At 40.2% G+C, this 16,236-nt stretch overlaps 1 protein-coding gene across 1 annotated transcript in view; it reads left to right on the top strand.

Moving 5' to 3' along the window:
* The first annotated feature begins 978 nt into the window (after window positions 1–978).
* TUB (tubby bipartite transcription factor) overlaps window positions 979–16,236 on the top strand; it is a 34,104-nt gene continuing 18,846 nt past the window's right edge. Inside the window, exon 1 of the mRNA XM_008944762.1 lies at window positions 979–1,093. Coding sequence (XP_008943010.1) covers window positions 979–1,093 — 115 coding nt within the window. The remainder of the gene's footprint in view (window positions 1,094–16,236) is intronic.

The raw sequence follows: 16,236 nt of genomic DNA, 5'->3' as shown, positions 1-16,236 counted from the left end.
CCTTTGTTTTTTTCTGTGGTCCCTTTTTCACAAAACTGTTATGTTTATAGTTAAACCTTGAAAGTTTAATTTTATGTTTTTCTATACATTTCTGTTCCCATTGTTTTAGCACCCTGCATGTCTACCAGCATCTCATTTGAAAATTCCAATCTATTTAGGTCATAATCCTAGTATCCACTAGAATGGATATCCAGGCATCCAAAATCCACTAGATTCTGATTTTTTTGAAGTCATGTTGAGGTGTTCCACAGAATTTAGGAAACTGAAGGAGTTCACTCAGTTCAGTTCTTCAGTTTTGGCATATCTCCTTTCTAGAAGCAAAACATCACTGTGCAGGAGCAGAGGAACGGTGAGGCGATGGATAAGTGAAAGGAACAATGTGGTTTTCTAACGCTGTGGAGGAGGGCTCAGAGAGCGGGGCCTATGGTGCCATTGGATGCTGAAGGATTTGGTTTTCAGCAGGTCTAGTTGACAAATTCAAGTGTTTAATTAAAGTTCATCTTGTATAGTTGTTAAATTAGGCTTGTGTCCAGCATTATCATTTCATTCTAGTTTGCAGATTACCTGCTTTTAATTTACAGAAACTGAAATTGGCATCTCTGGCACATGCCCTTGCTTACCCTCCCATGGCTTCCCAGCCAGTACTCACACGCTGTTGTTTTCCCAAGGGTTGTTTCCAGGCAGGCTCTTGACAGCTGGTAGACTGCTCAGAAAGATCTGTTTTAATTATTTTCTGTTTTTCAGCAGAAGGTGTTTTAGCAGTGGGTTGGTTGTGGTTTTTTTGGAAAGATTTCCTATAACCCAGTATCCCACTTGCCAACTGCTGCCACAGGGAAGCTGGAGAAGGTGTAAAGATACCCAGTGTTTTGCACGGTAGGTTGCTGCTGTTTGGAGACCAGTAACAGCTCCTTTTCTTCGTGCCTCCCTCAGCGAGCACTGCTGGAACAGAAGCAGAGGAAGAAGCGCCAGGAGCCGCTGATGGTTCAGTCCAACGTGGACGGTCGCCCCAGGACGCGCAGAGCGAAGCATTCCGAGGAGCAGGCCCCACTGGTTGAGTCCTATCTGAACAGCAACAGCAGCACCATATATCATGGTATACAAATAGGGCCTATTGCCTGTGTGTTTGCTGCCAGACGTGGTATATGCTCTCAGTTAAATTTGTGCTGATGATAAGAAAGGTGGTTGTTTGGGATTTTTTAGTAAGTAATTCACTTGTGTTTGGAGGTAAAAGTATCAGAACTTGCAGTGCTAGCCAAGGGAGGTACCTAGCTGCCATTTCAGTGCTGTGAGGAAGAGATGGCTTCTCTACCATGAATATTTAAGGGTCTTCAGCCTTTGGTTCCTACTGAAGTAAAGGTTGTGCTGTTCCATGCTCTATATTCCTCTGTACATAATTTTGCTTAAGCGTGACAGTGTTAATGATAGATTTGAAACCTGTTAAGTAATTTCAGCTAAATTTGAATATAATAATTTCAAAGATACTATACTTCTGCAAGGTTCATTAAGGCAGATGAGTAGGTAGAGAAGAATATTTCAAGCTTGTACAATGTAGTCTACACTTCCTTATTAAAGGTTACAGAATCCAGAAGGGACAGAGGCACTTCAGGTGTCACAGCTACAGGGAAAAAATTATAATGCCATTTCTGTATTGATAGACTTCAAAGAATTTAATCATCAGAAAAAAATCCAAAGGAAACCAGCTGTTATTTAGTTCTGTGCTCATATGACTTATGGTTGTTGCCCCCCTAAAGAGGGCATCATTTTACTCAGGATATCCCAGGGGAAGCTTGGGTAACCCTGTTCAGTATTGTGTCTCTTGTAGATCTCATTCCAGATTGCTAATACCTCCAGGAGTTATAGAGAACAGAAATTTTCAAATTTTCTTGTTTTGCAGATTGTTAAGTTGAATTTGATTGATAAGGGATTCATAAGTGTTGCTAGCAAAATGCTTCCTTCCCTGAGTATGGATGGGTGCTGGCACTGGGAATGTGGTTGGCTGGTTTCATGTTGGGAGGCTGGCAGTGCTGCTCGGTGGCAAAGTAAGGGGAAATGTCTAAAACCCAAACCCCAAGATGCTTTGTGAATCTACCTCTGGAAAAATTCCAAACCAACCAGTATCCAACTCTTAAACAAACAGATGAAAACTGAATCCATCATTCAGTTCGGATCTCTACCGAGAATACTGCAGGGGCTGCACTTGTCATCTGCCCTGCCATTTCATTTTAAGTTGGGGGTCACATCTTTCAACAAGGCAGACGTTTATGCCCTAACTAATCGTGCTGTGAGAAGTGCAGGGTTCAAAGTCTCTGCCCCTGCTTCGCAACTGGAAACTGGTGGAATTTTTTTGTGTGTTTACAGCTACAGAATTTGTTATTAGAAACTGGAAATGGCATTGATTAAATGTTAAGGTTTCATTAATAATGGGCCTTTTTTATCTTGTTCCTGCAAGCAAACAGACTACCACAGATTATTTAATATGGAGAACTATTCTTTCTCTTAGTAGTATTTTGATTATGTTTTATGCATAAATATTAAAAGCATTAGTAATTTGTCTTTCTTCACTGTCTTTTTCCCAAGGTCTGAGAGGAAAACCTTTAAGATGAAACTGAATTTCTAGTCTGACATAAGAATTTGATTTAGCACAAAATTTTAGTTTGTTTTTATCAGAGAAAACAGAAGTTTTATCTTTCCTCTTTCACTCAATGGCTTATCAGAGGTACAGAACTGTTCTAAGAAATAGTATGTCATGGTACAGAGGTGTTGCCTTATACCAAACCTGTATTGTCAGCTGAACAAGGTTTTAATTTTCACAGATGAGAGAAACAAACGTTATCATCCTGTAAGTTTCCTATCTGCACTAACTGAGCTAAACCTTGCAACAATTTGCACCTCTGACTTAAGTGAGATTAACTGTGCCCTTTAAGGTAAAAGTGACCCTTCCTGTAATATTGCACCACACCATTTACTGGAATACTTACTAATTCATTCTCCTTAAACCAGTTTGTTCTAAATTTCCCTCTCAGACCCTTTCAATATTTCACAAGGTTTTAGAGAAGCAAAATAATGTAGTAATGTTTCTCATATTCAACCTGGAGTTTGCTAATCCCTGGGGACAGCTGTTCATGTAATAAACTGTGTAGTTAGCAGAAGCCAATTTAGGAGAATTTAATTACCTAGTAAAGTGTTTTATTGCCTTGTAAAATCCTTTGTTAGGAATGTTTCTTTTGAAAATATTATAGGAACTCCAGAAGTGTCCCTTTTCGGTGTGATGTTCTCTGGGAATGTATTTAGTGTCTTAGGCTACACTGTTTGCATGGTATGTAGTTGGGCTTTGATGGCCATTTTGAACTATGGTATTCAGCCTCAGGGTTGGCACTTTTTTCCCCTTCAGTGAAAACATTTGTATGTGGCAGCGTCGGATGCATGAGACAGCTGGGATGTTTCTAAAGAACTATTCTGCTCTTTTCCGTTCATTTGTTTCAGTTATGGGCATGCTGATTTTAGGTTAAGAATGGCTCTTTGATGGGAGCTGACAGTCTACTGAATGAACTACATTACTTGGATGAGCGTGTTTGTGAAATCAATTCCTGTACTGCAAATGCTGCAAAAAGAACACTTCTTTCCACCTATCATCCTCCTCTACTCGCTTTTTTTTTTTAGCTTGTACTAATTCCGTGTAGCACAAAAGTACTTGTTGATTTCAACACATAATTGGGTGTCTGTGTGGAGCTATCTCTGTGGTACTTTGAGCAAAGTAGGTCAGAGGTAGCATCTCAGCAGTTCTGAGATGTGAGCCTTTCTGTGCTGGGAAATTTCCTTTCATAGACGGCCATGGCTTGTTCTGATGCAGTTATCTGTGCTGCAACGGTTCCCTGATGGGCAACTCTGCTCAGGAATAAAAATTCATTTCATTCCAGAATAATTATCAGAGTGTGGAGTGAAAAATCAGTCGCTTCTGTTCTGGAATAGAGCATTGGCCTGGTGAGCTATCTGCAGGGAGATGCAGTGGAACAGCATATTTCACGAGTTAAGCTGATCGTAAGTTTTTCCATATAAAGGAGCCCTTGGCTGCTTTTGAGCCTCTGCAGGGAGTTGCAGGGTGATTGCTGCTAGTCCTCTGGCTACACGTGTATTTTGCTTCATCTAGTTTGGAGCTGAAGGGAAGTGCAAATAAATCTAAGATGGAATAGGATGGAGGGACATTAAATAAGGGCTGTGGCTGAGCTCAGCTGGGGCAGCCCATCAAGGGGATAATGCAGATGTGGCTTTACTACACTTGTGTTGCTCGGGATTGAAGATGCTGGGACCAGTTTAATTCAGTGTGAAACTGAGGAGGTACAGGACTCTTCTGAGTTTCTTTTTTGTTAGTTTAATAAATAACAAAATGGCTCTGCTTGTCTCCACAGAGTAAGGAGGAATACTGCTAGGATCACTGCAATTTTTTCTTACAAACATTCAAAGCAGAAAGGTGACACATTGATAGGATGAAATATTATCTCTGTTCTTTACCAAGTGTTACTAGCAATTCCTCTGGGTGCCCTGAGACTTTTAAGGAGATGGGTGCCTTTCCACTGAGGAAGTGGCTCTGCAAAACTCACCATGCACAAGTCTCCAGACAGATAATTTTTTCTCAGTTCCTACCCATATTTTACCTGTAATTAGAATTCTGTTTTCAGATCCTGTAGCTTGTAAATGACCTGCATGTGGTATATCTTTTAAAAATATCTTGGTTGTTGGCGAAATGCCTAATTAACTAATAATAACAGAAGTATTTGAGTTATCTGGGGGAACTGACATGAGTTAGGTTGAACAGGCCAGCTCGAGATAAAATGAACCCTTGACACTTGGGCCCACGAGTGCTTAGTTTGAGCTGGAGCATTAGCAGTGGTAGCACAATGCTTTCCTGGCAGCATCTGTACATCAGGTAAGACCAAGAGTGCAGGAAATTGCTTTTGTTGCTTGGAGAGGATGACAGATATTTTTCATGGGAACAGAACCTCTTGTTTTATAATCAGTGCATCTAGGAACATAGACACACTAGCAGAAGAAATAGTTTCACGACAGCATTTCTAGATAAGTCTGGGCCAAAGCTGAGTATAGGGAGGTAACAGTGTTAATGTGAAATGATGAATGCAGTGTCCATCCCCACTTCCCCACCCCAAAATGAAGATATTTTAATATAGATTTGAAACCACACTTGTAGGTTAGGCCCTAAGGTATCTGTCTGCCGTTTCAAGCAATAGGTGGTCTTCCACTGACTTCCATGATGTTTGTGTACAGTTGCTGCTATTAAAAATAACGTCTCTCTCTCTTGCAGTAACATATGCAACTTCCATCACTATTTTGTCATTATAAATAGAGAAATAGGAACGAATAACAACATTTTGTATTGATATGAAGTTTACATTGTATGTGAAAGACAACAAAGTCATTTATTCGCTGGAGTAAATTTAATTCCTCTCTGTAGGAGTGAACACTCACAAATTCTTTTGTCTTTTCTTTCTTGTATTCTTGTTTATTTTCTATTGTGTCCTTCATAAGGACACATTGCTACCTGTTATTTTAAAGTTTTTATTGAATTTCACTCCCTATTCTGTAATGCCTCACAGTCACATCAGCTGGTTTGTTTTCATGTATCTCTACAGCACTTACTTTGTAAAGTTTGCTGAAAACCTATGGAAACATTTCAGGCTGAGATGACATTGCAGAATTCTGCTCTGAGTATAGCTCTTTTCAGTCTGGATTGCAAATACATACTGAGCATTGCTGGAGCCAAGTAGCATGCAGAGATACACTAGTTACTGCACAATTTAATTACATTATTTAATTACATTTAATGCAAATGATGAAAGCCCATTTTTACAGAGAAGAGCAACTTTATTTCTGTGCGAATGGTGAATTTCCACTGGGGAATGATTTTTCTTCTCCCAGCACTAGGAAGGCAGAGTTTTGAATGAATGCCAGTTATGCTTTCATTAATATTACCATACTTTGTTGCAGCTGTGGCGCTTTTTTTTTAAGACTTGAAATTAAAAATGTTTTCAATTAGATACTCAGAGTAATTTTCACGGCAACTTCCAATTTAGAGATTTAGATTAACGATGTGTAAAAAGGCAAAATTACTTTCTTACTTTCCTCCTTTGACATTTGGCAGCACGTAATGGTTGTGTGGTGCTGAACAGACTTGATGACAAGTCATAGCTCTGGATTGCTAAATATGATGTGTCAGTCTTGTCCTTTATCATGAATGATGGGATAGTTTTCTGATGAGTATCAAGCTGTCAGCCTTATAAGATGACATCAGTTAACCTTTCTTTTAAAACCCCATATCTTTGCATGTTCATCCAAACAGTGTCTCGCCATCCCAGTTTTCCACTGACCTTGAAATGAGAAGGTATTAGTTTAATATTTGAAGATAGCAAGAAATGTTCTGTGCACAAGACTATTAATACTGAGAGATCAGGCAGCACTCCAAGTATCATGCGGGCAAAATACTTAACTTCCAATGAGCATATATTTTGAAATCTCCCTTTCAGTTGCAGTCTCTTCACCTTCATCCTTTAAAGCATCGTTTTGATTTATCAGCAGTCCTTACTGTGCTAGTACATTTCCAAAATAAACAAACTAACGCAGCATCAAGGATCAGAGAGGGGGGGGGATTGGGGGGGAGGCAGCAAGTGGTTTAGAGGTCTTTTTGTGGTTCTTGGCACTGAAAGATTTGAAAGATCTGAGAAGCAAGTTCCGAGGCAGTTGCTCAAAATTGCTTGAAAAACTCCCTTCTCTTTGATTTGACATAATGTATATTTACTTCCAGTTGCTATTGCATAACTAGATGTTATTTTCTGTCCTTGATGCTCTGGGTGCCCGGGAGCGGCGGGGGCCAGGAGGTGAGGGGGACCCCAGCACGGGCAGTGCCCTCACAGGTGGAGCTCCGTCCCCCAGGCTGCCGGCACCGCGGGCTGAGCCGCCCGCTGCCACCCACCACAAGGGACCCACTGGGCAGGCTGTGGGACAAGCCCCCAGGGAGGCTCATCAGGGCAATTAAAGCCTATTCGTGCCCTCAGGGCCCTCAGACACAAAATAATGCTGTAATTTCTTACTGTCCTTGATATTCCTGGCGTAGATTTTTCAGAGATAATTTTAGCTTGCTTTCTTAGTTGTCTGTTTTCACTAAGAGTCCAGTTCATGGCTATTAGCTCTCCATTTTGCATGCTCCCTTTTCTTTCCCCCTCCCCAGGGTCAGAAAGCAGGTATGTGGAAGTTAAGAAGAATCTTTTGTTTAATTCCTTCCTGTGTTCTTTCTGAGGAAATCTTACAGCAATGAGAATTTAATAATGTCCTTAAGCAGTACCAGGTTCCCATGTAGACTTGTTCCTCTTTTCTCAGCCCATTCACATTCAGTTTCATTTATGAGTATCTTCACCTTTGTAAAATCACCCTGGTTAAAACGTCCGTGCTAGATAAATAAAGTATGGGGAGCCATCATCACGAAGGCCAGGTGAGAAAAAATGCTTTTTGTTTTCATTCACTCATGTAAATATGTGTGGATAACTATCTTCCAATATTTTTTTTTCCAATTCTGTGTTGTCTGCATCACAGATTATTGACTGACTTACAGATTGCATCCTTTTGTTCAACGGTGCATTGTAGCTTTATCCCTGTAACGTGCAGTGCTATCCAACACAGAACTGGTTTGTGGGAGAGGCTTCTTTTTCCCCTTTCAGCAGTCAGGCCATAGGTGATGCACAGAAAAGTCAGGACACAGCCCTTCACTGCTTTGACACAAGCCCTTCTGCTCTCCCTGTGTTATAGAATCATAGAATCCTTTAGGTTGGAAGAGACCTTTAAGATCATCAAGTCAAGTCCAACCATTAAGCCAACACTACTAAGTCCTCTGCTAAAACAGATCAGAATCTGTCAGGGTTGGAAGGGACCACAAGGATCACCCAGTTCCAACCCCTCTGCCATGACCAGGGACACCTCCCACTAGATCAGGCTGCCCAGAGCCTCATCCAGCCTGGCCTTATTTGTTGTTACTGTTTTTCAGCTCAGTTTTTCAGATCCTACTGTTTTTCAGATCCTAAATTAATATTGCAATCTCTGCCCTTATATGTCTCCCCAACAGTATTTTTTTATAATACTGTATTGAGGTTAGTAGTCAGTACTCAATTTAATGAACATGGACAAGTAACACTAAAATTAAAATCATGTCATTGTTTTATTTGAAAGCTTGCCATTTATGTCAAAACTATTTCTTACAATTTATGTGTCCAAATGGGGATGAAACACCAGGAGAGTCCAGTGTTATTTGCTGTTTGGAGTTCTGTCTCACCACAACGCTTGCTTCTCCATTTTTGTCTTGTCTAAATGAAAATTCTAGTACAGACAAATAATTCCAATAGAAAAGGAAAAGATGTGTGGTTTTTTTTTTTTTTAACAGAAGATTTTAATAATTTGGGGTGGGGCACATGGAGTATTAGGCTAGATTTTCAAATGCTGTCTTCTGTTGTTTAAGATAAATATCAATAGGAATTTCTGAAGTTGTGTACGTTTCTTTTTGTACTGAAATTAATGCATTTTTGAGAGACAGTCTTTGAAACTCCATCCCTGTATAGCTTCATTTAAGGTTCTTTATCCTGTGGTTCTGCCTAGCATTGTTTTTAACTTTTTAACATCCAGCTAAGGATATAATTATATTGGCATGTCAGTGAATATTATCTAGGGAGGCCGGTTTATCTCCTTTTCCTTAGTCAGCCTTTCTTGCAGGGAGCTGTAGATTGTTTTATGGGGCTATCTAAAGCCTGTGGAGAGTGCAGGTTAAAGTTTGTCTCAAGGTTCCCATCCTGCTGAGAAGGGAAGTTCTTGTCACTGTTATTTAGTGATCCAAAGATGTAGTCAAGAGCAGAGGGAGAAGACATTTGATCCCCTGACAACATGGCTAGGGATAAACATTGCCTCTGTGAATTGCTTCATCTCCACAGAGCCAGGCTGGAAGGAGCACTGGTTCAGTAAGTTCAAAGCTCCATGTGGGAGTGACCAGCTGCAGAGTGAGTGTGGAGGGTGTTACCAATGGCTGTTCTTACAACTCTGCAGGGCAACAGAAAGCACTGGAAACAGAAAACAGAATTTTTTATTCTGCTGAATAGTTAATAGCTAAGAATAAAATGGTTTTGTGTGGAGATGGTATTTTGGGATTAGGTTTGGATTTATTTTAGATGTAATACTTTAGATGTAATGGTAAAGCTCAGAAAGCATCCTTTAGAAACAGGAAATTCTGAGCCAAGTCCTTTCACGAACCCAGCTGCAGTAGCTGCACATTTATGGTTTAAAATCTTATTTTGCAGCCTCCATCACTTATGTCTTGAGAGTCCTGTTTGCCACAGACAGCAGAGATCGTATATACCCCAAATGACTACAGGACTGAAATCTTGTTCTCTGCATTACAGACTCAAGCAAGTGAAATTTTTCCTTCCCAATACTTAGGAGCTCCATCACTGTACTTATAATCAGACCTCTTGCTGGAGATTGAGACAAAAGTAATTCAAAAAGCTTCAGGCTTTTACTTGTTAGATCAAAGGATGGCTGACAAGATAGCGAAGATAAGTCTTTAACCTTTCAATTAACAACATCAGAATGTTTCATCCTTTACTGATTAATCATTGCTTTGGACCAAGTAAATGATGCTTCATCTGAGTGAATGAATATGGCCATATTTAAAATGATTTAGAGAACTGTCTGATCATTTCATATAGGTCATTTGTAAAGTACTGAATTTAATTATAAGTGGATTATAATCTTTAAAATAATTAAAAGAGCACACCCTAGTTTTTTAAGGAGACTGAGCTACAAATACAGATTGCTGGGTTGGCAGATCACACCTTTTTAAAGCCTGTGAAGTGGGGACTCTTTGGTTCCCTGCTTAGTCCGAGGCTGCCGTGCCCATGGAAAAACTACCCAGTGTGGTGCCTTTTATGTGCCATGTTTCCTGGCATCCTGTGCACCCACTCCTTTGGTTCTGTCTTACCCGTTAGCAGTGCTCCTTTACACTCAACAAAAGGACTGCAATCTTGTGATCAGTGTATGCTGAAGACAGGAATGAGGACTTGGGCAGTGACAAGCTGTTTCTTTGGGCTTTTAGTTGCTCCTCCACTAATTTAATGCGTAGTCTCTCTACAACTTGAACTCTGCCTCTGCAGAATGGGAAAAGGAGCATGTGTTTATTGAGTGCCTCAGATGCTCATTGTGTTGTGAATGTAAAGCTATGCATAACAGATTGCTGAGCTGGGGAGGGTGGCTATGGGTTTGTAAGCTGCAGTCTACACAGACAGGGCTAAATCCATTTCATCTTACCTCCTCTGGGGATCTCCCTGGTGTTTCTATTGCTGTTCATACGCATGAGATTTGCCTCACAAACCAGAAGCCTAGGGAGAATTTCCCCCTTCAAAGCAATATTTCTGGCAGTCCACATGGCATTGAGCATTGTATGGTCTTTTGGGGGTTTATAAAGTGTGTTGGAATGTTTTTAAAGCAATTTTATGGTCAGCCAGTTCTTTCCAGTAAAATTCATTAATGGACTTCTTTTATCTTTTTAAAGAAGGCACTTTAGTTGTTTTTTTTTAAAAAAAAAGGATGGTGAGAGACCCCAGGTGCCAAGGTGCCATTACTCTGGGATAAACCACAGTCACCATGGGAGGCCAATGGGGCTTGGCAATTAACAGGGACCAGCAGCCTGCACCAGAATCTCTTAGTGCCCGCTTACGGATTGTTTTGTTTCGGGTGTGAAGTTTGATGTTTCCCTTTATGTGTTTCTCAAAGGTAATTCCTTTTATGCCTTTGTAAACTCGATATTATTTCACTAAACTCAATATTATTTCACCTCAAGGCTTGGCTTGGCCAGAAGAAAGAGTTGTGTTGCTTTTACAGATTCAAATACTGACCTCGAAGTGTGTCATGCTTTTAGAAAATTATAAAGCCTGTTTTTACTTTGAAAACAACTAGCATTGCATGAATTATGCTGACATTCAGAGTTCATGCCATGCACATTATGTTGAGACTTTCTAAGGAATTAGTTAGGTTGTTTATGTTACAAAGTAGGAGGAGTGTTGGGATTAGTTTCACCATAAAACGTGTGGCCATTCTACTCATCATAATGTATATGTGCAAGATGTGTTTTGAAAGTAACTTCACAATGTTTCCTTGTGTATGGGGCTAGGGTGTACCTTTAAGCATAAGCATTACAAAGTCTAAATAATTTTTTTCTGCCTCCATGCTGCCAATGTTGATGATCAGTCTGGCAAAGATTTACTGTGAGGAAAAGTGCTTCCTGCAGTAGCTCAGCAACACATTAATATTCTGATGTCATTTTGGCCTGAAAGTTAGGAGCTGATATATTAGTGGAAGGAGGAAAGAAGTTAGGAAATGCATCCCAGCTAAGCTAACACTTTCAGGTTTTTACTGTAGCGTTGCAAATTCTGTTTTATTTGACTCTCCTCTCTGCATGAAATGTCTGAAATACCAAACTCAGCTATGTCTGCTTACTCTTTTATGCTCTCACAGAGTTCTCAATTCATTCTCTCTTCTCTCTCTCTGTTTCTTTCTTCTCTCTGTTTTTCTTTTTGGTGGGGTACCCTGAATCCCTCAAGCAGTTCAGGAGGCCGAGCAGGAAGATGTAAAGGTGGTAGTGGATGCCCAAGCTCCGAAACCAACTAAAAAATCCAAGGGAGCAGCTGCAAGCTGCCAGACTGGCAGCACCAGAAAGGAGAAAAAAGGGAAACACAAAGGTTAGCTGCATGTGGCTGAATGTCAGATGTTGAATTGACTGCAAAATACTTTTTGTTTTTAATTTATTTGAATTTCTGAAAATTGCCTAAGTGTTATTTTAATGGAATTTTTATGAGATTGGAAAATGTGAGTGACTTAGCCCTCCCTCACTCCCAGGTTGTACGTGCCAAGACAAGACCAAATTTGTAAACTGAGTCTTTTCCAAAAGAGAGCGTTTGTTCAAATTGCAGAGGTGGAAGAAAGGTATTGGTGGAAAGATGCTGGTGTTTTCCCACGGTGTTAAAGAAGTGAGAGCTTACACCAATGTGGGGTTTTTAAGCTATCTGCATGTAATGTAATTTGGAGAAACAGCCTTAAGTTGCAGTCATTTCTGTCCAGACCCTTGCTGAGGTTTAAAGCATACAGGTTAGAGGTTAAGCGGGCATTTTGGAATCAGTTCAACAAAACCAAGACAAAATTCTCAGAGCACTTCTTCAGGTTGTTACTTCAGTGTTACTCTACCCCAGCTGGTCGACATATGGGAGGTGGTGGTATGAAAAATTTTCTGCAATGACTTTGGGTAAGATTATGTGAACAAAAAAAATACAGTGTTGATAATGGCAAAAAGGTAGGTAGAAATGACATTGCTACTATTAGATTTACTGTTTGAGCTGCATAGGCTAGGTGGAAGAAGTGACATGAGCTACTTTAGAGGTATATGTATATATATATATGCACTTAAGGAGAGAGGTTTTTATACCACAGTTTCTTTTTATTTGATGTCAAATGACTAATGAAATTAATAAATGCCTTTCTAATAATTTGCATGTCTTGGGTAAGGACACTATCACAGTATCCTGCCTGGACTGGGCTGTACTCCTGTCCTGTGTATATCCAACAGTCTCTCCATTACTGCTTAAGTAAGAAAATCATGTATATCCTTGACAAGTCTATTTAAAGACAGCAGTGAGTAATAAAGGTAATTATTGAGCTCAGAGTATTGGAGCTTATCCACAGGGATTTTGCAGGACTTGAGCCTACCTTATCAAAATCCTCCACATATCCTTTGCATATTGTGGTTTAATTCCTGAGATCTGAGTCTGCAGCGTCTCTGTGTCTGTAGTCCCCCTGGCTGCAAAGCAGGCCCTGGGTCAGGCTGGCTTAGAGCCTGGCCCTCAGGTGAAGACTGTAGTTATAGATTTGAAAAAAAGATGGTGTGCATCAATACCTAGGCTTAAAATAATAAGTGAATGTCAAAGATAAAATTAACTGAATGTAAAACTTGTTGGCAAACTAATTGAACAGCCAGATAATGGTTTCAGTTTAATGTAGAAGTGCTGCCACTCCAGCGTAGCCACACGGATGGCACACTTGAAAGTACATCTTGCTGTAGAGTAAAAATTCTCTTTAGTAGTGTAAAAGAAAACCTTGGGCTGTAACTGAGCCTTGTGCAGGTAATAGTGAAATCCTGGTTACTGCATATCCTCGGGGCTCTGTCTGAGCTCATTCAATGCCTGCTTTGCCTCTCTGGGGTGCCTGTGGCTGTCCTGCCTCCAGAGCTCAGGGTGCTGTCCCTTCATGAGAACCTTCACATGGTGATACTGCTTTATGTGTTGGAAACTAATACTGTTACTGGTATTTTAACCGTTCATCCATGTATAATTTCACCACAGGAATCACATCTAGTTTACCTTTGACAGTGCTGTAAAATAAACCTGGATTGTTTGCGGGGGATTATAGATTTCCAGTCCTGCATCCTTATCCTGAGCAAAATATTTTGTTATTAGATGAAAAAGTAAAAGTGAATGTGACTTTAACATTCCGGAGGGATTTCACTGATCAATCCACTACAGACACAGCTAATTTGTGTTACTTAGGAATGAAGAAAATGCACATGGTAGCAGAATCCTGCAGTGGAACTCGTATCGGTTTTTCAGTTACTTTCAAGATTGTGAGTCTTAAGAAAACATTTTATAGCAATATAGAGTGGATTTGTTAATAACTTAAGCTCTAACTAATGAAAATGGATGAAGGTTAAATTGTTTTATACCGTTTTGTGGCACAAGAGATTTTGTTGTGGGAAGTTCATTGGTAATTAGACCAAATCTTGGAAATTTTGGGTTCTGCTTTTAGTTTTGCAATTGCTTCAGATTTTTTCTCCACTCTGACTGTAACCTTTGTACGTCCTGTAAATGAGCAGGATGAATGCTGAGGAGTGAATGCACGTTACACACTAAAATAGCACTTTGAAGGTTTCTGTTAGTATTTAGCTACAGCGAGCATTACCATTCTGAGCATAGCCAAGCTCCTTGTGCTTTGAAGAAAAAAGATCCTTTAGACCAGATCCTATGAATAATAAGCTAATTCAGAGCAAAAATCATTGAATTATACATGAATAGCTCTTGAAGCTGTAGTGTAATGATTGTACGCTGGTGTTAGATGTATAATGCTTTTTTAAGTGGCTTGGAGAATGATGAAACTATGATCAGAACAATGTGCTAAAGACAAAAGTGAGGCAAATACTAGATTTGCTTTGCTTACTGGCTTAAAGCAAGAAAAGAAATGTGTCAAATTGCTCATGTAGAGCTGATTGTGCCTCTTACGTTAGGGGTCAGTGCTTTCTGTAATTCTGTGATGGATAGTACAACAGATAGCAATTTTTTTTCTAAATCCCTGATTATTACTGGTATTTCCTTCTTAGTGGTGGTATCCGTTATACACTGTGCCTATTTTTAAAAAGAAACATCGTTTTTGTGGGACAAAGTCTACAAAGGCAGTAAATCAAGTCTCCCAGTTTGTTAGACATAATATTCAGTATTGGAAGAAACCCCAAAATGTAACAAACCAATATGTAAAAAGGTTGTCCTTCCAGTGGAGATAGTGGATCAAATGCTGGTTTGATTTGTGATGCTAGTAAAGGGTGATTAAGGATATTCATGAACCTGATGTACAGTATTGCTAGATGATTCAAGAGAAAAATAACACAAATAAGTGAAAATAGCTACAGCAGGAACCTATGAAAAGTGTGCACCCTGCATAGTATTATAAATACAAAACAAAAGCATCTTTAGATATCAAATACCTTGATGATTCTTTAAAACTTGAGATTCCTGAAAGTACTACAGGTAGTAGTGGTGCAGGGGCTTTTTGTTTGCTTGAGTTTTTTTTTCCCCCAATATAGGTTTGTGAAGAAGTTAATAAATATACAAGATGATGAGGGTTTTTTTTGGCTATGCAAGATGATTGGGATAAAAGCAAATCAGGAAGATAAAATGGGACTTTTAAAACAAACAAACAAACAAAAACAAACCAAAGAACCCCAGAAAAGCCAAGAGTTAATTCAAAGTGAAATCTGCTATGAAAATTCAGGAATCATTGTGTGAATGGCTGTTGTTTGTCTGGGTTTGTGTTTTTTTTTTTTCCCTAGCACTTTTGCTCTTACAGCACCTAAGTCCCTTCTTGGACAGCCCAGCTCTGAGTGGCTCTGGGTCACTCACTGCCGGGGGCAATGTAAGCGAAGATTTTGTCACTGAAATCAGGAATCTGGATGTGTTCAGAATGTCCAGATAATACCTTCCCTTCAGTTTTTCTCTTGTGCTGTGGTTGAATGTGTATATGCACTGGGCATTGCCTGCTGGCTCTGTGCCAGTGGGCAGGCAGACGAGCTGCTCGGGCACACAGCCCTCTTTGTGCCAGGGTGGCTGCTCCACGTCTCCAGTGGCTTTGCTTCTGCATGTTCCTTTGCTCTCTCTCACGCCCGTCTGTCTGTTCTGAGCTGTGCATCCTGTCCCCTTTCTGTATGTAACCTGGAGCTACCTTAGCAGTGGCTGCCCAGGAGAGCAGCGGCATTAGCTGGCTGAGGGACATCAGCTCTGGCTGTAGCACTCCCTTTCTGCTGGGGGAGGGAAGCTCCTGCAGAGGAGATGGATCCTGGCTTCCCTGTGCACGGAAGAGAAAGGGTAGGAGGAACAACGAGTGAGTTTCCACCAAGAAAAATCCTGTTATTTCCAAATCTGACAAACCTCTCAGGCTGTGCTCTGGCAACACAGGAACTTGATTGTGAAAAAGTCATTTTGGCTCCTCAGGATAGAGATTTATGGAAGTACAGTTCCTGCTACAGTTTGCTGAATTTCATCAAAGTCAATGTAGAGCTTGGTGCTGAAGCACTTGCTTTTAGTGACCTGAGCTGGTGTTAGCAGTAGTCCTTCTTTTGAGGGAAGGTTGAACTAAATCAGAGGTCATTTCCTAAAAAAAAAAGATAAAAATTCTGTTTGCCCCCTTTCCTTATGAACAAATCTCCCTTTGTGACTTTGTGGTTGCTTGAACCTGCATCAGTGGATGTGCAGCCCCTATGAGAATAGGGATTTACAAAATATTGATGGCTACAACATACTTAAGGTCATTCAATCCTAAAAAATTAGGAGAGGAAAAATGGGTTTTCCCCCCTTTAAACATTCTGATTGTTCAATAAATTCC

The sequence above is a fragment of the Merops nubicus genome, unplaced genomic scaffold, assembly GCF_000691845.1.
Source record: "Merops nubicus isolate BGI_N331 unplaced genomic scaffold, ASM69184v1 scaffold12977, whole genome shotgun sequence".
Classification (NCBI taxonomy): Eukaryota; Metazoa; Chordata; class Aves; order Coraciiformes; family Meropidae; genus Merops; species Merops nubicus.
This window is presented reverse-complemented; position numbering and strand designations above follow the sequence as displayed.